Source organism: Canis lupus, chromosome 15 (assembly GCF_011100685.1).
Source record: "Canis lupus familiaris isolate Mischka breed German Shepherd chromosome 15, alternate assembly UU_Cfam_GSD_1.0, whole genome shotgun sequence".
Classification (NCBI taxonomy): domain Eukaryota; kingdom Metazoa; phylum Chordata; class Mammalia; order Carnivora; family Canidae; genus Canis; species Canis lupus.
In genome coordinates this window covers 49,982,756-49,998,760 of record NC_049236.1, presented here as the reverse complement: position 1 = coordinate 49,998,760, position 16,005 = coordinate 49,982,756, and the positions used below count along the sequence as shown (strand labels likewise).

The following is a 16,005-nucleotide window of genomic DNA, read 5'->3' as shown; positions in this document are numbered from 1 at the left end:
TTTCTTCTGTTCAGTCCACGACTTTTATTTTGCATCTCCTGTGTAGCAGGTACTCAGGGACAAAGATTTGGGGGAAAAAAACGTTTCTTTGCTTTCCAAGAGTTTATTTATATACATAGACACACATGATGCAGCTAACCAGCCCCTGGGTCAGATTGCAAGAGATAGATGCATAATGTGTGATGGGAACCCAAGGAGGCAGTGATTACCTTGATTGGGATGAAAGGGAAAAACTAAAAGAAGGAGGTGATTTTTGAGTCAGTTTTGAAGGGACTTACCTTTTAATATCTTAAAAAATACGCTTATTTTTATAGCTTGAAGGTAATGTATTAGGTACAAAAAATTGTGTGTGTGTGTGTGTGTGTGTGTGTGTTTTAAAGGGCTAGTACTTGGATTTTCAAGGATGAGTGGAAAGACAATTTAATAGCAGTGGAAAGAGAGTGATTCAGACAAATTGTTTTCCTGAAAGTGGGCATCCTCAGCTCTTTACGACTTTGTAATCATTGAAAGCTGAGTTACTGAGACCTGAAAATGATATATTCATGTTTTTTCCTGCCTTCATCAGGAACACAACAGATTGCTGAGAAGGGCAGATGCACAAATCTAATGAACCATCTTTCAATTTAAAGAGTGCCCAGGAGTATTCATTAAATAAATAGCAGTGGTGGAGGTGTGCTTTGCAGAGCCTTGATTCCATGCTCTGTACCTTCAGATTGCTTATTCAGTTAAGCATTTAAGCACATATCCACGCTCACACACATGCCTCACCCACAAATAAGAAACACTTCAGAATTTAACTCTAGTCTTTATCTGGTCATTTATTCTGTGATAAGCACTGGCTTATGATTTATGCTTGATATTTACAGAACTCTAATATTTTAGCATCTGCAACAGTGTCTGGTACATAGTAGGCATTCAGTGAATGTTCAGTGAATGGACAAATGATACTGTTACAATACTCATGAAAGTCCTAGAAGCAGCAGCCTTTCTGATAAAAGCATCCGTGTTTCTAAAGGTCATATCCATAAACTGCTCTTGATTCCCTAGCAAATCATGAGATGATACCAGTCTCACTGAACTCTGGGTGAGAAGGACCTGGATCACCACTTTAACCATCCCTCTGTACTGTGTCCAGATGCAAGCCACTTGGCCTCTCTGACTCTTGTTTTCTGAACTGGTCCTTTTATGATATTAAATCCAGTCTACATCCTGGTTTTCTCTCTTAAACCCTCCTGACAGTCCCCTCCCAACAGAAAACCTGTAGTACTGTTTTTTCCTCTGGTCATGTTAAAAGTATCTTGCTCCATCTGAAACTTCAACCTATTTAGTTCACTTTGCTTCCCTTTCTTATGTCAAATTGCCTTGATTGCTGACCTCATTTATAAGGATTAAGGAATAGAAATGTAGAAACTGAGATCCAGGTATTAGGATCCTGAAAAATGAGAGGTTCTAATAGCATAGCAAGTCCTTCTCTGAGTCAGTATATCCCAAGAGTAATTATGAGAATGATGTAGATGATATGCATGTGCATTTTTCTTAGCAGATAATCCCAGGGCGATGTCTTAGGAAGAGATATCCCCACAGGTATCTGCCTTACCTGACTCAGAATGCAAACAAATTGTAGTCATTTGCTTAAGCAGGACAAGAAAATCGCTGTTCCCTGACAGCAGGTTCTACAGTTTATAGCAGGTCACTTTGTTGTGAAGTAGGCTCCAGGCCCAGCATGGAGCCTAATGGGGTGGGGGGGGGGCTTGAACTCTCAACCACTCTGAAATCAAGAGTCACATACTGAACCAACTGAGCCACCCAGACACCTCACGGGTCACTTTTTAATTTACCCTTACAACAGCTCTCTGATAAATATTGTTGTTCTCCCCATTTTATGGATAAGGAAACATAAACTGTGGTAGAGTGTAAGACATTGAGTAACTTAGCCAAGCCTCTGGGAAGCCAGGTTCAGTGGTCTGAAGTGACTTCAGGGCCCACGCTTTATTTACATGTCCAAGGTCTGCTGCCTGCCCACACATGTAATGTGCCACAATTCCAAACAGCAATGATGGTTCAAGTTCATTGCTGTTTTAGATCACTTGACAGAGAAAATAGAGTTTTTACTTTTGTTAATTCTAATGTTTCATACAGTCCCACTAATGCTTCGTGAAACAGCCACAGACCATTGGTTCATTTAAAACTTCTGACCACTCTGCTTGGTTTTTAAGATGTCAGACTGCCTCATAAATAAAGAAGTAGTGTGCTCTCCTAAATTTAGTGAAAATTCATCAACTCCAATGAGAAACAGAAATTCTATCCATTTTCCAAGTAGAAAATTTAAGTCACAAAAAAGAGATGTCAGCTCTCCTCTGCAACTTTATTTTCCTTCTCAAACTTGCTGCCTCAGGTTCTTGGCTCCTTCTGAATGAATCATTGAAAAGGTCTCCGCAGAGGGCAGAATGGGGGGGTGGGTTGGTGAGGTTTGTGGGATAATTTTGCCTGTTGCCTCATGTCACGCAGTCCCGTACACGGTAGGCACATGGTAAGGACCAGGTACGAGCTCGCAGGGCGGCTGGCCGTGTACAAATTCAGTAGATGGAAAGATGTGAGTCTGATCAAGATTTCAGCGGAGGAATGGCGTAGCATTCCCAATTCAGTGTTTCTTGAGGGCCTGCTGTACTCACCACGGCTCCCTGTGCTGTTTTCAGGTTAAAGAGCTTTATCTTTTCCATGTCGCTTTTAACTCTCCCAAGTAGCCCTGCAGGGCAATGGGTTGAAACACAGAGAGAGAGACAGTCTTGATTTCAGATCTCACCTCTGACACCTGGGAGCCGGGAGGGCTCTGCACAGGTAACTGGCACTGTTATCCTCCCCAGCTGAAAGAAGGAAGGGAATGATTCACTTCCCCCTGAAGATGAGTGACACAGCAGAATCCTCACTGAATCTAAATACAGCCAAGCAGACTCCCTGGAATGAGTTGCTGGGGACAAGAGCACTGGCCCCAAATAGCCGCTAACACATTGAGAGCTGTGCAAGCGAACTTTTAAGAAAACTCCAGCATGGCCCCAGTGAGACTGTAGGAAAATGTGATTGTGAACCTCTAGATTAGTGGCCCGTGCTGCCATACAGGTCTGTCTGTCCTTGTATTCAACCTCAAGATGTGTAGTCTCATTTTAGCAACTTCATTTTCTCCAGATGCTTTTTCTCCATTTGAAGTCATATTCCTTTGTTTCTGACACCATGAAAAAGGGTACGATGTCTCCAGGGAGAGAGGCAGGAAAAATATGACTAGGGTTGATTGTTAAATGGGTTGTTTTCCGAAGAGTTTTGCTTTGAGTTTCTAGTAACCGAGATATGGCTTGGTTTTCGTTTTGGATCAACTATCTATAAAATAATTTCCCATGATAAATATCTGTATACCAGTAGGTAATAGTACTTTAAAACTAATAGTTTAAAAAGGCATCTGGAACTATAGTGACCAGTTTTAGACTGTTTAGGTGTACTGAGGAGTGCAGCCCTGGCCTTCTAACTACTGCTGAAGGAAAATCCATTTGGTCAGCATCGTCGCTCACCATATTTCAGCTCCATGTAATTTTCGAAATTGATTTTATTCTTCGTTTTATAAAATTGCACCCAGTGTTTGCCAGCTTACGGGTGCTTTTATAGTTACTCTGTGCACTAGAAACATAACCGATATTTTGTTCTGGTAAAACTGAATAAAAGATGCATCTTCTAACTTTACTCCTGAAAAACCAACAATTCGTTTATTTCAGATGCAAGTGACAGAGGACTTTCAGAGATGAGTGTTTTGAACTCAGATTTATTTGACCCCCTCAGGGACCTGCCCATTGGAGCAAAAGTGCAGGGAGGAGTGAAGTCCTGAGTGCCCAGCCTTGGGGATTCACAGGGACTCTCTTCATCTATCCTAAAGCTGGGTTTCCTATTTATGAAATGATTTCCTTTTGGGGACAATTAAAATACACTATTTCAGGTTTCAGTCAGATCTTGGAACAAATGAGCAAACACTGCCTGGAAGCTTTGTTGCTATTTTTAACAGCAGCCAGAAAGCTGCTGTTGACCAACACAGGTTTCCTCTTTGTGGGGCCCATTCGACAATGGTGGCTTTAGGCACATTGAAAATGTGATTATGATCAGAATTGATTTCTTGACAGCATACTATCTGTGGCCCATTCTTGAAGATATGGTTTTCTAATTACGCCAGTCTGCTGTCAACTTTTATTACTTGAATTATTTGGATTTTGTTTATCCCAAGAAAGTCTTATTGCCAAATTGGATTCTGCTCATCCTGCCTAGAGCTCATGTATCTCGGAGAATGTAAACTCATTTTCACATAAGTCCAAGCCAAACGTAGGTGTGAACCCTCTCTGAGTGGAACCATTATCCTGAGTTAAACTCAGACGTATACTTCCCAACTTTGCTAGGAACAAAGCACAAGTGAAATTCTTGGGACCAGAGTTTTGCTCAGATTTTAGGGGCTTCCAGGCCCACTGGGAACATGACCCAGGACCAAAATAGGACTGTAGACTTTTCTAGTTGTGTATTTTCTGAGACCGACTAGAGAATCTGTCTTGGTGTTTCTGGGTCGATTTCCAAACTTCTCCAGATTTCCATACACTTCAAAGTGGCCATGATGGCTCAGGATTCTGGCTTCCTCCTGACATACTCCAGTGAAAGTAAGGTTTCCTATCCTAGTCTCACACCACCAATTAACTACCTTTAGTTTTTCCCCCACTGACGACTCCACTGGATGAGTCTTTCTCCCCACCCCTCCGCCACTGTAAGATTTCCGCAGCTATTTCTTGTTTCCATGAAAAGCAGAGGGAAGGCTCACTCATATCATCGATCCAAGCCTCCACCCTACTGAATGTGTCAGTCCTTAATCTTGCCATAACTTCTGCTTTCTTTCCCTAGAACCTGCCACACACAGTCTAATTTCCATTTCCATCCCAACACTAGCATTCAATGTTATTTTTAGGGCCACTTTTCACAAAGGTGGTGGGTCTGCATTCTGTTTTTCTCACTTTGTAAGCATGACCAAATTCATAGGAATTAAGAGGGAACCACAGTGTCCCCACCGATATACAGACGCTGGGCCCTCTTACAGTGTTGGCAGAAATGCTCAGTCGCTGCTCACCCCGGCACCCCTGCCAGGTGCCAGATAGTTCCTATCTGTACCTCCACAGGATGAGATGTCATGACCTGTGAGCCCCTCACCTAGTTGAAGCCACAATTGTTCAGTCCACAGAGGCAGGGTCTGCCGTGCAGTCAGCTACTCCCACCACAGGAATGGTCTGCCCAGTTAGGTATAAACTGGTGCACGAAGTCCCCAGATCAGAAAAGTTAGTAGGCAGTAAGATGCAGTATGCTTGGTACCAGAACTATGTGAGCAATTATGGGAGTGGTCTTCTAATGTCAGAAGGTGCCTCAGAATTGGGCAGTGTCTTGTTTGAGGCGTACTCACTGTAACTTCTGTGAGGAGAGGTGTGGAAGGGATGCAGAAGAGAGCCCAGGGAACTCTGGCCACCCTCCTGTCCCCCAGGAGCTCTGTACAGCTCGGGGCAGAGGGTGAGGGTGTGTGTGTGTATGTGTGTGTGTGTGCGCGCGCGCACGCACACTGCCTTCCTGATCTGGGAGCAGGTGTGTGTCCCGCCACAGCAGAGTGTGCCAGGTGGTATAGGTGTATGTTGGCAGAGGGAGAAAGAGAACCTGCCATTTTCTCCTAATTTCTAAGTTAATTGCTAAGGGCCTTTGCAACATTTTTAATATGTGAAGAACCTTTGAACAGCTGGCAGGTACCAAATAAAATAATGGGAGTGGTGGGAAAGTGCATTCTTCTAATGAGCTAGTTGCTTCACATTGTGCCTGGCACTGGTAGGTGCTCAGTCTCAGTCCCCGGGAAGGCAGGAACATGATATTTTTTCAGCAGAGGCAGTGTAACATGGAGATTAAGAGCACAGACCACAGAGGTTCAAATCTCCGTTCTACTGCTTTCTTGCTGTGTAACTTCAAGCAAGTTAATGCCTCGGTGTCCTCATCTGTAAGAGAGAGTTCTACTAGTATCCGTTAATAGTTGTCATTAGGAATAAAATGAGTGAATATAGAGACCACTTAGAATAGTGCCCCTCACCTATTGTTGTTGTTAAAAAGTGTTGGTAGCATCAGCAGGAGCAGCAGCCACGTGAAGCTCCCCGCTAGGGCTGGCTGCCCTTCTCTGTGTCTAAGGGCCATTCTGGAAATAGTCCTGAAAGCTTTTTAACTAGCCCCGGATTGCTAATCTGGGGTTCCTTAGCTGCCAGGTCACTCCCTGCCGCATAATCAGCTGTTCCTCAACTTGTACTCTGTGGGCTTTTTCTTCTCTGGGGCTGCCACTGGGCAGCTGTCTCTCTCAGGTTTCATTCTCCTTCTAAATATAGTCCAGCTAATTTCTGCCCTCTCATCAGGTTCAAAGGGCGTGGGACTTAGAACGGGAATGGTGGTTGAGAAATCAGCCTTCATCCTATTCCAACTTCTAGTCTTCCGACGTTTTGTCATCCCCGAGGGTAGAACTTAAAAGACAGCTTTACAAAAAGACAGTAGAATGCGAAAAGATACTGCTTCTGGGAACTGATGCAAGGGTAGATCGGGGTTCCTTCCCAGACCAGGCTGCGAAGTGAGGTGATCCCTGTGCCTTGCCTCACACCTGCATTGACCGACTGACAGATCCATTTGCAGCGGAGGGTTCTTATTAGCGTCTAAGGGGCTGTCCTGGCATTGGCTCTGGTGTAATTGAATGCTCCGGGGAAATTTGATTAAAATGTGAAAAGGATGCTTCCCGGTCATAGAGCTGTATAGGGTGTCCGGTGTGACACCAAGGACGGGCCCAGTTGTCACTGCTGTGCTAGCTGTGGCTGAAGGAACAATTAGTGTGACATTTGGCCGGGCGACTTGAGGCGCTGTGTAGCTATGGTGTCAGCTCTGTCTGACGTAGGATAGGTTAGTGCTGAGCCAGACACTTGCATGTTGTTGCCTTTGAGAAGGAAGTTAGGGGTTCCCTGATGCAGTGGCCTTCTTGCGTCGCTCTTACTATGGTTTTTAGGTAAGGGAGTCACCAGCCCAGTGTTTTCCTGAGAAAACCAGATGGCTGCACTGCCATGTTCACCAGGGACTTGTGATATTTGTGCCGAGCTTATTAGCAGTTGCTGATCTCATAGAAAAACTAAGAAAACCTTATCTAGAATGCTGTGGGTTTTTTTCCTTGAAACGTGGGGTTCTGATCTAAAGAGCCAGAGTGGGCAGCCGAAGCATGACTTTGTATTGATCCGTCATGCTCTGGTCGGCAGCAGCTCGGCCGTCTGCAGCCCTGCTGCTCGCAGCTCACCCCATCCCCATCGCAGATTCTCCTGTGCGCTTGCAGTTGCGTGCTGAAACCGCGCATCCCCCAGCGAAGAACGGTTCCAGCTCGGAGAGGCTTCATCACAGCCCTGACACAAAAAGACAAACAGAAATCTGACTTGCCATGTTATCCATCCAATAAAAAAACCACCCAAGGGTAGGAGAATAGATATTCATCACGTCCCAGCAACTCAGCCAAGCCTGGGAGTTCAAGCGCAATATTTCTGGGTGGATTTAGAAAACCTTCCCTTGGCAAAGCAAAGAGTTCTCGTTCTGACAGCTCTTTTCACCAGTGGGCCAGCCTGTCTGGGTTAGAACAAAGGGACTTCTGCTTGTCTGATTTGGGCCAGATAGCGGTTTTCTCCTTCCCCAGAGGTTTGTGGAAGTTTGAATACTTTTCCATAAGTGAAGCAGAACCTCTTCGTTCTGCCTGCATTTGCCTTTATCTGCAGTCAAGCCTTGGCTGCTGAGGTGGCCTTTGCCCTGGTTTAGCATGAGCAGAATAGTAACGTTGGCTTGAAAAGAGATTCAAGAGATGATTATGGGATTATTTCAGTAGGCTTGTCACCAGAGAATTTATCTGTTACAAAGGGCACGTAGATTATTTTTTATTATGGAATTTAGCAACCGTATGCCTTTGTGTATTTTACAGCATCTATAACAGCTGAACTTTCAGAGCACTTTTGTTAGTATGTCTTGCTTCTTCCCAGTATCTTATTTTTCCAAAAGTTCCTTTGCTTAACGAAGGTTTTCTGAAAGGGGCAAGGGTGAGAGCCTTACTCATAGTATAAAGTTAAAAAGATTATTTCAAAGAAAGCATGGTTTGGTTTGAATTGCAGCAGGTAAGGGAAATCTACTAAACATGTGTTCCCTCTGCATTTGGAAGTTTTGGCTTCTTACATGTGAGAAGCACATGTTTTCATTTTTCTTATTGGAAAACAAAGGATGGACTTAGCCAAATTTTTTGGTTCTGCCAAACTGAAATGAGCTGGCAGTTAGCTGGCAGTTAAGGCACTTGATGAGTGCCTTGGGGTTACTCTTAGGCATGATTGTGGCAGTTCTGATATTTAAAGGTGAACATGGCATGATACAGAAGGAGCATTCACTTGTGATTTTCTTAAAAATGCACATGGCAATGGCAGGCATCGATTCCATCCACAGGTACTTACCACATAGCTGCCATGGCCCAGCACTGACTTAGCTCTAGTTGTAGAGTGAACAGGACAGAGTGACCCCGCCTGCCAGAGCTGACACTTCAGAGGGGAAGACAGTAGAATCTTCTTCAAGTCCCTTTGATGACTATTTTCACAGAGCAGGAGGATAGGCAGGGATACGCTGTATTGGCTCAGAAGACCTGGAAGCCACTGCTGCCTCCATTGGTCGTGTGGTCTGAGTGGATCACATGTGCCTGAGTTCTTTCTCATTTTGAAAACATTTGAAAACCATTTCTGTCACTTCTTGGGACGATGTGAAGATAAATACAGTTATGATCCACTTTTGATTTTTTTTAGAGATAGAATATTCTCTTTTCCTTCTTGATTTGCTTCCTCTCCTGCCTTCTTACTCTCGCAATCCTGGGGACTTCCAGCAGAGGAGAGACCTGCAATGAGAAAGGACAGTCAACTCAGGCCAAACATCGTGGGCCAGAGGATAAAGGATGCAGCTCGAGGGTAAAGGTCATAGGGCACACAAGGCTGACGATGAGAGGGCCGGTGAGTTTGGGTGAGAGTGGGCATCACCCTTCTCTGGTTCAGCAAGTCAGCTTCTCTGAAATATGTTCATTCCTGTGAGAAAATGCTAGATTAGAAAAATGCACAGTGACAGTAGTAGAAGTTGAATACTTGCTGTTTACTGAAAGTGATCAGAATCTCCTGGTGCCATTTGTGTTTAAGAAAGTTCAAGTAGATGTCCCAGAGGAGGCAGAGGGTGATGGTTTCAGATTTGCCTTCAGAATGCTGAGCTTTCATTTTTTGGTGTGTGTGTGTGTGTGTGTGTGTGTGTGTATTTTATTTTATTTTTTTTTTTCTTAACAGAATGAAGTTGGCCTACTGGAGTTCTTCCAGAATGTGATAAAAGAAACTAGGGCAGAGCCAAAAAAAGTAACTAGTTGGATCCTCAACAATTTTCTGGGTTTTTTAAAGCAACAGAACCTTGCTGTCAATGAGAGGTGAGTGGGGTCTGGGAATTCTTTCTTCCTTTATGATGAACTCTGTGTCCAGAAACAGTTGAAGTAGGGCAGGGCCAGTGTTTTGTTCTCCCTCTTGCCGCTCAGGATCTCCTGACAAGACACACACACCCCCTGTGAATTCCAAATTCTAAAGCTGTCCTCTATCGTATCTGAAATTTCATTTATTTGTTCAAATCTTTGTCCATGCTGTCCTTTGTATTGCGCTGGAGCTGTGGGCCTAAAGATGAGTAAGACAAGAGAATACAAGCTGGGTGGGTGGGGGGGGGGGATATAGGCCTGTAAGAAAACAGGCAGTCACCTAAGTGTGATCCTGTTAGGCCAGAGGTGCAGGGGGTGCCCTCAATGGACACAAAGTGGGCCTGACCCAAAGCCTGAAGGTGAACAAGGTTTCCCTCAGAAGGGGATGCTGGAGGTAGGCTCTGAAGACTAGTGGGAGCTGCCAGGTAATGAGAGGGGCAAGGGCATTCCAGGCAAGAGAGTAGCCATTGGACACTCAGAGGCAAGCAGGTGTATAGGATCAGAAAACCCAGAAACTCTGGGGTGCCAAGGAGGCAAGCAAGAAAGCTCAGGAGAAAGCCACAGAGGCCACCATGCCCTTCTGTCAGCAGCTCTCAAAGTCATAGATCTCCGGTCCACTCCAGTGTCACTTTGAGGGAGTAGAGTTGGAGGAACAGACTAGAAGCAAGGAGCCTGTTGCTGGAGTGCCAGTGAGAAATGCCAAGGGCCTGAGCCGAGGTAAATGGGGACCAATTATCTCACATTGCACAACTTCCAGTTCTTACTTGGACAGTGGAGTGAAATGAAGGGCAGCGTTTTTCAGTCTAGCGAGAGGTAGAGGGGGAGGAATAAGTTCACAGGGACGGGGTGGGGCAGAATGCCATGTTCCATTTTGGACGTGCTGAGTTGGGCTGCCCGTAGGACAGACGTCCCCCTCATGGGGATACCCAGGAGGCAGGCAGATATATGATCTACCGCTGACAAGAGCTATCTGGGAGGTATCAATCCTAGAGTTCTCATTTGTTCATTATTCAGCACATGTTTATTTAGACTCCACTCTGTGCAAAGCACTGTGCTAAACATGGGGAAGACCAGTCAGCACAACAGATGTAGTCTCTCCTCTCAGAGCTGACAGTCTAGAAGCTGGTGATTTAAAAGCAGTGAGCTCAGGTGCTCTGAGAAGGAGAAGGTAACAACTAAGCAAAGGCCTGAGGGAAGGATGAGTAAGGTTAGGCAGGCAAAATCCAAGAGGTAAAAGTGTTCCAGGATAGGGAATGGCATGTGTAAAAATCTTGAGGTGAGTCTGGGCATCACATATCTGGGAACAGAAGTACATAGTCCAGTAGAGGTGGAACTTGGACTTAGGGGCTTAAAGATAGTTATTGAAGTTGTTGAAACAGAAGAGAATCCGGGAGGCTGTGGCCTCATAGGGTGGCTGAGGAAGGAGCTAGAGATCCTCTAGACTCTAAGTGAGAAGCGTGGGCAGAGAAGACGGCAGAGGAAAAGAAATGGCAGAGAAGAGGAAATCTAGGACAGAGTGTCACAGAAGCCAAAGGAAAGGAAAGTTTGCAGAAGGGAAGAGTAAGCAGCAGATTGAAGTATAGGGAGTGAAGGAGAGAGAGAGGATGAGGAACCCTGGGCAGACAACCGGGCCCTGCCCGGCTAGGTCCCAGAGGGAAGTGGAACCCCATGGCAGCAGGTGTGCCATTGTCTCCGCAGCATCCCATGGCCGTGGAGAGTGGAGGAGGGGGACAAACGTACATTGGTACATGATTCCAAAACATTGTTGGCTCAGAGAAGGTCACGTTGTACAGTGCCAACTTCACTTTCAGCCTTTTCAGTGTGTATATGCTGCAGTAATGCAGCCAGTTGGCCACAAGTTCACTGCCTTACTTGGCTCCTCACCAGCAGTGACCTTGGACAAGTTCCCCTCCCTGACCCTCCATTTCTTCACTATAAAACAAAAATGGCAATACCTGCCTCTGAAGGTTTTTGAGCAGAAAATACACAGTGCCTGGCACGTAGCAGGCCCTCGGTGTTCCCTTCTCTTTGCCTGGTTGGTATTTTAAGTACCAAAACAATAGCCACCCTCAGCCCCCTAAACTGCTTTGGCATCTGTTGCCTCTCTGTTTTTCATTCCTGACCTTTTAGGATTGACTTCTCTTCAGAAACTCCACTCTTTACACATAAAATATTGTGGCCATTCAGCAAAGGCTGGAGCCATCTAGAAAAGTTTATGGAGGAGAGACAACTATACCAAAGCCTTAAAGAATGGAGAGGATTTGGTGAGGCCGAGGTGTGGGCAACACCTGTAGAGAGCCAAGGCTGGGAATGACAATGGACTATATGTTTTTAGACCAAGGAGGAACATAACTTGTAGGAGCAGAGGGTGGGAAATGGCAGGAAAGCACAGCTGACTGTATGATTGAAGCAGGGCTGGAGAATGAGGATGTGGAAGGGTCATAGGGGAGGATAGCCACAAATCCAGTAAATGCAGTAGTGCGCAACTCTGTGCAGTGCATGTGGTAGGACAAGGAGGACCCCATCCTGCCCCTCACGGAGCTCGCCTATCTCCGGGGGAGGACTAGACTCATGTGTCAGTATTTTAATCCGAGGCAGAAGGGGGTGCTTCTGTTGTAGACACAGTACGATGGGAGCAAAGAAGAGGGAAACTCATGTTGGCCAGAAGAAGCCAGGAAGGCTCCATGATGTGGTTTGAGCTTTTGGAGGAGTTGTAAATCTGATCTTTAAATTTATGGTTTTCCATGTCATTGGCTATGATTGATGATGTTGGCCTTAGAGTCACTGAATTTTAGTCTTGGCAGAGACCTCAGACAACTTCCGGTTCAACTCTCTCCTTTAGCAAACGAGGAAGTCTAGGCCCTGATTAGTAAGGGGACATACCTCAGGTTGCACAACCCCTGAGACCAGGAACCAAGTCCCCTAACTTTCAGACTAGCATCTTTAGATGTCAGTCTGAAATTACAGGGTTTACTTATCAACCACGTTGGTAGCTGCTACAGGTGCCAGGGCTGATAAATGAGCTTGTTGAGTGAACTTGGAGTTCCTCGTCTTTACCCAAACAATTCATAAGCACCAGAGTTTTAAGAACCCAAGGGGTACCCAATTCTGAATAAACATCTATGGAGTTGTTCGAAAAGCAGGTAAAGAGAGAGTTTACGTAACAGTTAATAATTCTGTTACACAATTTATATAGAACAAGAACTGAGGATCCAAAAGCAAGCTGTAGTAGCTCTCTTCCTACACAGTCCATAGAACCATTGTTAGCTGGACTGGAGACACCAGCCTCGCCTTGGAACAAACATTAATTAATGAACATCGTCAGCCGCTGCAGCGAACATTTTCAAAGCTTAGAACAGCAGTAGCTATGGAGCTAGCAGTAGTCTTACGATAACACTGACAGGGAACACTCTAGAGGTCAAATTGGCAAGAACTGATTTTACAAATTAGCATTCATCTTTAAAGACCTGTCAGAAGACTGGTGTTTAAAGGGTCCAACCAGAAAAGCTCTTGTTGAACTTGGCTCTTCAATTATTTGGAGCATAGGTTCGAAAGTTGTTTTTCTGCTAACCCATTCTAAATTGCTATTAATAACAGGTTTGATTGAGTTAAGAAAGTGGAAATTACAGATCCCTTGACCAAGCGTTTCATGGTGAAATCAGGCAAGGGCCACTGCCCAGTTGTCCAGTCCAGTCAAGTACCCCCAACTTCTAGGTCAGCCAAGGAGCAGCAGTTCCTGAGGTGCTAGCAAACCAGGGCAGGCCTTTGAGCCAAGAGTGCCTGAGGGTGAAGGAAGAGAAGTCCAGTGTGACATGCGGGGACAAGAGTGGGGCTGCAGGGTTTGGAGCCTGTTAAAGATCATTCTGCAGCCCCTGAGCGAACAGTGGTTATTATCTCATAAACCAAAACAGAAACTGTGTAACAGAGACCACATGTGGCCCACAAAGCCTTAAGGATTTGGCCTCTGGCACTTCCTGAAGAAGTTTGCTGACCCCTTGTTTAGAACATGTTTGGTGAGAGGCAGTTGAATCCAGTGGTAGAGAGAACTGGACCCTGAGGAAGCAGTGGCCGTCTTGGGAACAGATGTGCTTCCGTCCTCTGCCGGCCTGAGGCAGAGGCAGATAATCATATGGAAAAGAACGCTGGCTCCTCCTCATTAGTAGGCCAGGAGTGCACAAGGGACGATCAAGGATAAAGAAGAGAATGTGGAGGTCCAAGGAAAGGGGTTTTCACAAGAGCCTTTAAATGTAGCCCAGGATTGGGGTGCAGCATAATGGGGAAAAGTTGTTATGCTTCGCAAGAGCAAAGGGGATGTGATTTTTTTTTTTTTTTTTTTAAAGAGAACAGCTTCCAGAGAGGGCTAAAGTTAGTATCCAAATGGCTGTGCTTACAAGGGTAGATAGTAGCTACTGGTGCTGGATGTTTATTGGTAAAGGTGGGGTAAGAAACCAGGCAGAAGCAAGTGACTCCAAGATCACTTGCAGACATTTTCAAGGGAGGGAAGATCTGAGCATTCGTGAAGGTGCATGATTAAAGCCCCAGGAGAGAGGAAACAGACATGCAAGTGGGATCCATAAGAGTGGAAAGTCATGGAACTAAAAGCATGAGTCGAGGGGTTTGTTTGATGGAAGAAGAGGAAGAGGGCACACTAGAAAATTCTGAGTCTTGCAACAGCTGATGACCTTATGAGGTGAGAGGTGAGGGCATGTGCCAAGAAGGAGACCGTCTGGAACAGGTGCTTGGGTTGGGGCACCCAGTCGGGGTGCAGGGAAGCCATCAGGATGGACACAAGGATTATTGAGCTCCAAGAGACACCTGGTGTCCAGGGCCCACTTAACAGAAGCAGAACAGGCCGACTTTGGGCCAGAAATGAGTGTGGGGATTGAGATGAGCCACACATTTCTGAGATGAGGGGAAGGGGCTGGGTGTGTGTGTGGCTGTACAGATGGCAGTGTCTGCTCCCAGAATCCACGCTGGGGATGGATGGAGTCGTGATCCCAAAAGAGCTCTAGGTGGCTGGAGGAAGTTGGCAGATGGGGAAGATCCCTCTGTACATGCATGGGCCTCCGGGGATTGGAGGCTGGCACGCAAAGCTTAAGCCTTTCACTGTCAGATTCTTCTTTAGTGGAGACACATTCACTGTCGCAGAACCAGCATTATCTGACAGCAGCAAATCCATAGCTTGTGCTTCGGCTGCCATTATGTTGCAGATCTGCAGTTTGTTTATTTAACTGATGAGTGGGGTCTTCTACCCTCAGCATGTCAGGTACTGATCTTTGGTTAGCCCTGACATTTCTAAATTTAATGTATGCCATATACCGGATAGCTGTCCCTGTTGGGAAGAGCTCTGTGACACCAATATTACTGACTATGTGTCAAGCATTTGTGGGGACAGAAAGGTGAGTGAGAAATCTCCTGTGCTGGTAGGTCAGTGGAAATATTTTATAGCGTACATTGATGACCTAACTAGTGAATTAAGGTCATTAGATGAAAGGCAAAGTATTTTTAGTTATGTTCTATTTCTGTTCTTCTCTGTCTCCACATCCCTGATATCAACTCATGTGGGAGAAGGGACCTTTTCTTTTCTGCATGCTCTAGAAATCCAGTTCAACGTCAGTGCTTATTATGGGCTCTACATACTGTCTGCACTCTAATTAGCCACTGTATTTTCTAGGATTGCAGAACACCCAAGGAACCTTTATTTTTCAAACAACCTGACTCTTTATTACTTGTCAGTAATGTGGAAGGTTGGGAAAGGGGTTTATCGGTTTTTTTTCCAGCTCTCTGCCCTTCTTCCTGTTGAGATTTAATCAGAGTGGTTCACAGATGTTCCAAATACCAACTTAATAACACCAGATAGTCTCCAAACTTATTTTCCTCTCAGAATTACCTCTTATCCATACTTTGGGATAAACCAAGACTTTAAGGATGATGGTGTGTCTTTGTGTGTCAGCTGCTTTGAATGAACAGTCGTAATGAGGTTTCACTGTACTTGAACCAGAGTCCAGTAAGTCAGAGCTGGTGAAACTTGCACTCACTGGGTTTGGAATTCACGGAAACTGGATGAAGGTTATATGGCAGTTTCCTTTTTATTATCTAAGAGCTTACAAAGAAATTAATTGTGATGGATGAGAACTAAGGCATAAACAGAAGGTGTTTTCACTTGGCATTAGACATTTCAGAAGCTTTCATTCACACTAATGTGCTATTTATAAGTCATTCCTATCTATTTAAAACTAGTCCCCTAATGGCCCCAGATAAACAGCATTTTATTAGTCTAGTTGCTGTATTTAAAAGTAGCAAAATTGCATATCTTTTAAAAAATAGTGTCTAATTCAGTGTTGTCTTTTCACTCATCTAGGTACTCCCCCCATGCAAACACACTCCTACCCCTGAATGTGAATCAGTGACACTTTGGG

At 45.1% G+C, this 16,005-nt stretch overlaps 1 protein-coding gene across 1 annotated transcript in view; it reads left to right on the top strand.

Moving 5' to 3' along the window:
- The window catches only part of GATB (glutamyl-tRNA amidotransferase subunit B), a 90,456-nt gene that overhangs the window by 53,923 nt on the left and 20,528 nt on the right, over positions 1 to 16,005 (top strand). The window contains 1 exon segment of the mRNA XM_038559026.1: positions 9,414 to 9,547. Coding sequence (XP_038414954.1) covers positions 9,414 to 9,547 — 134 coding nt within the window.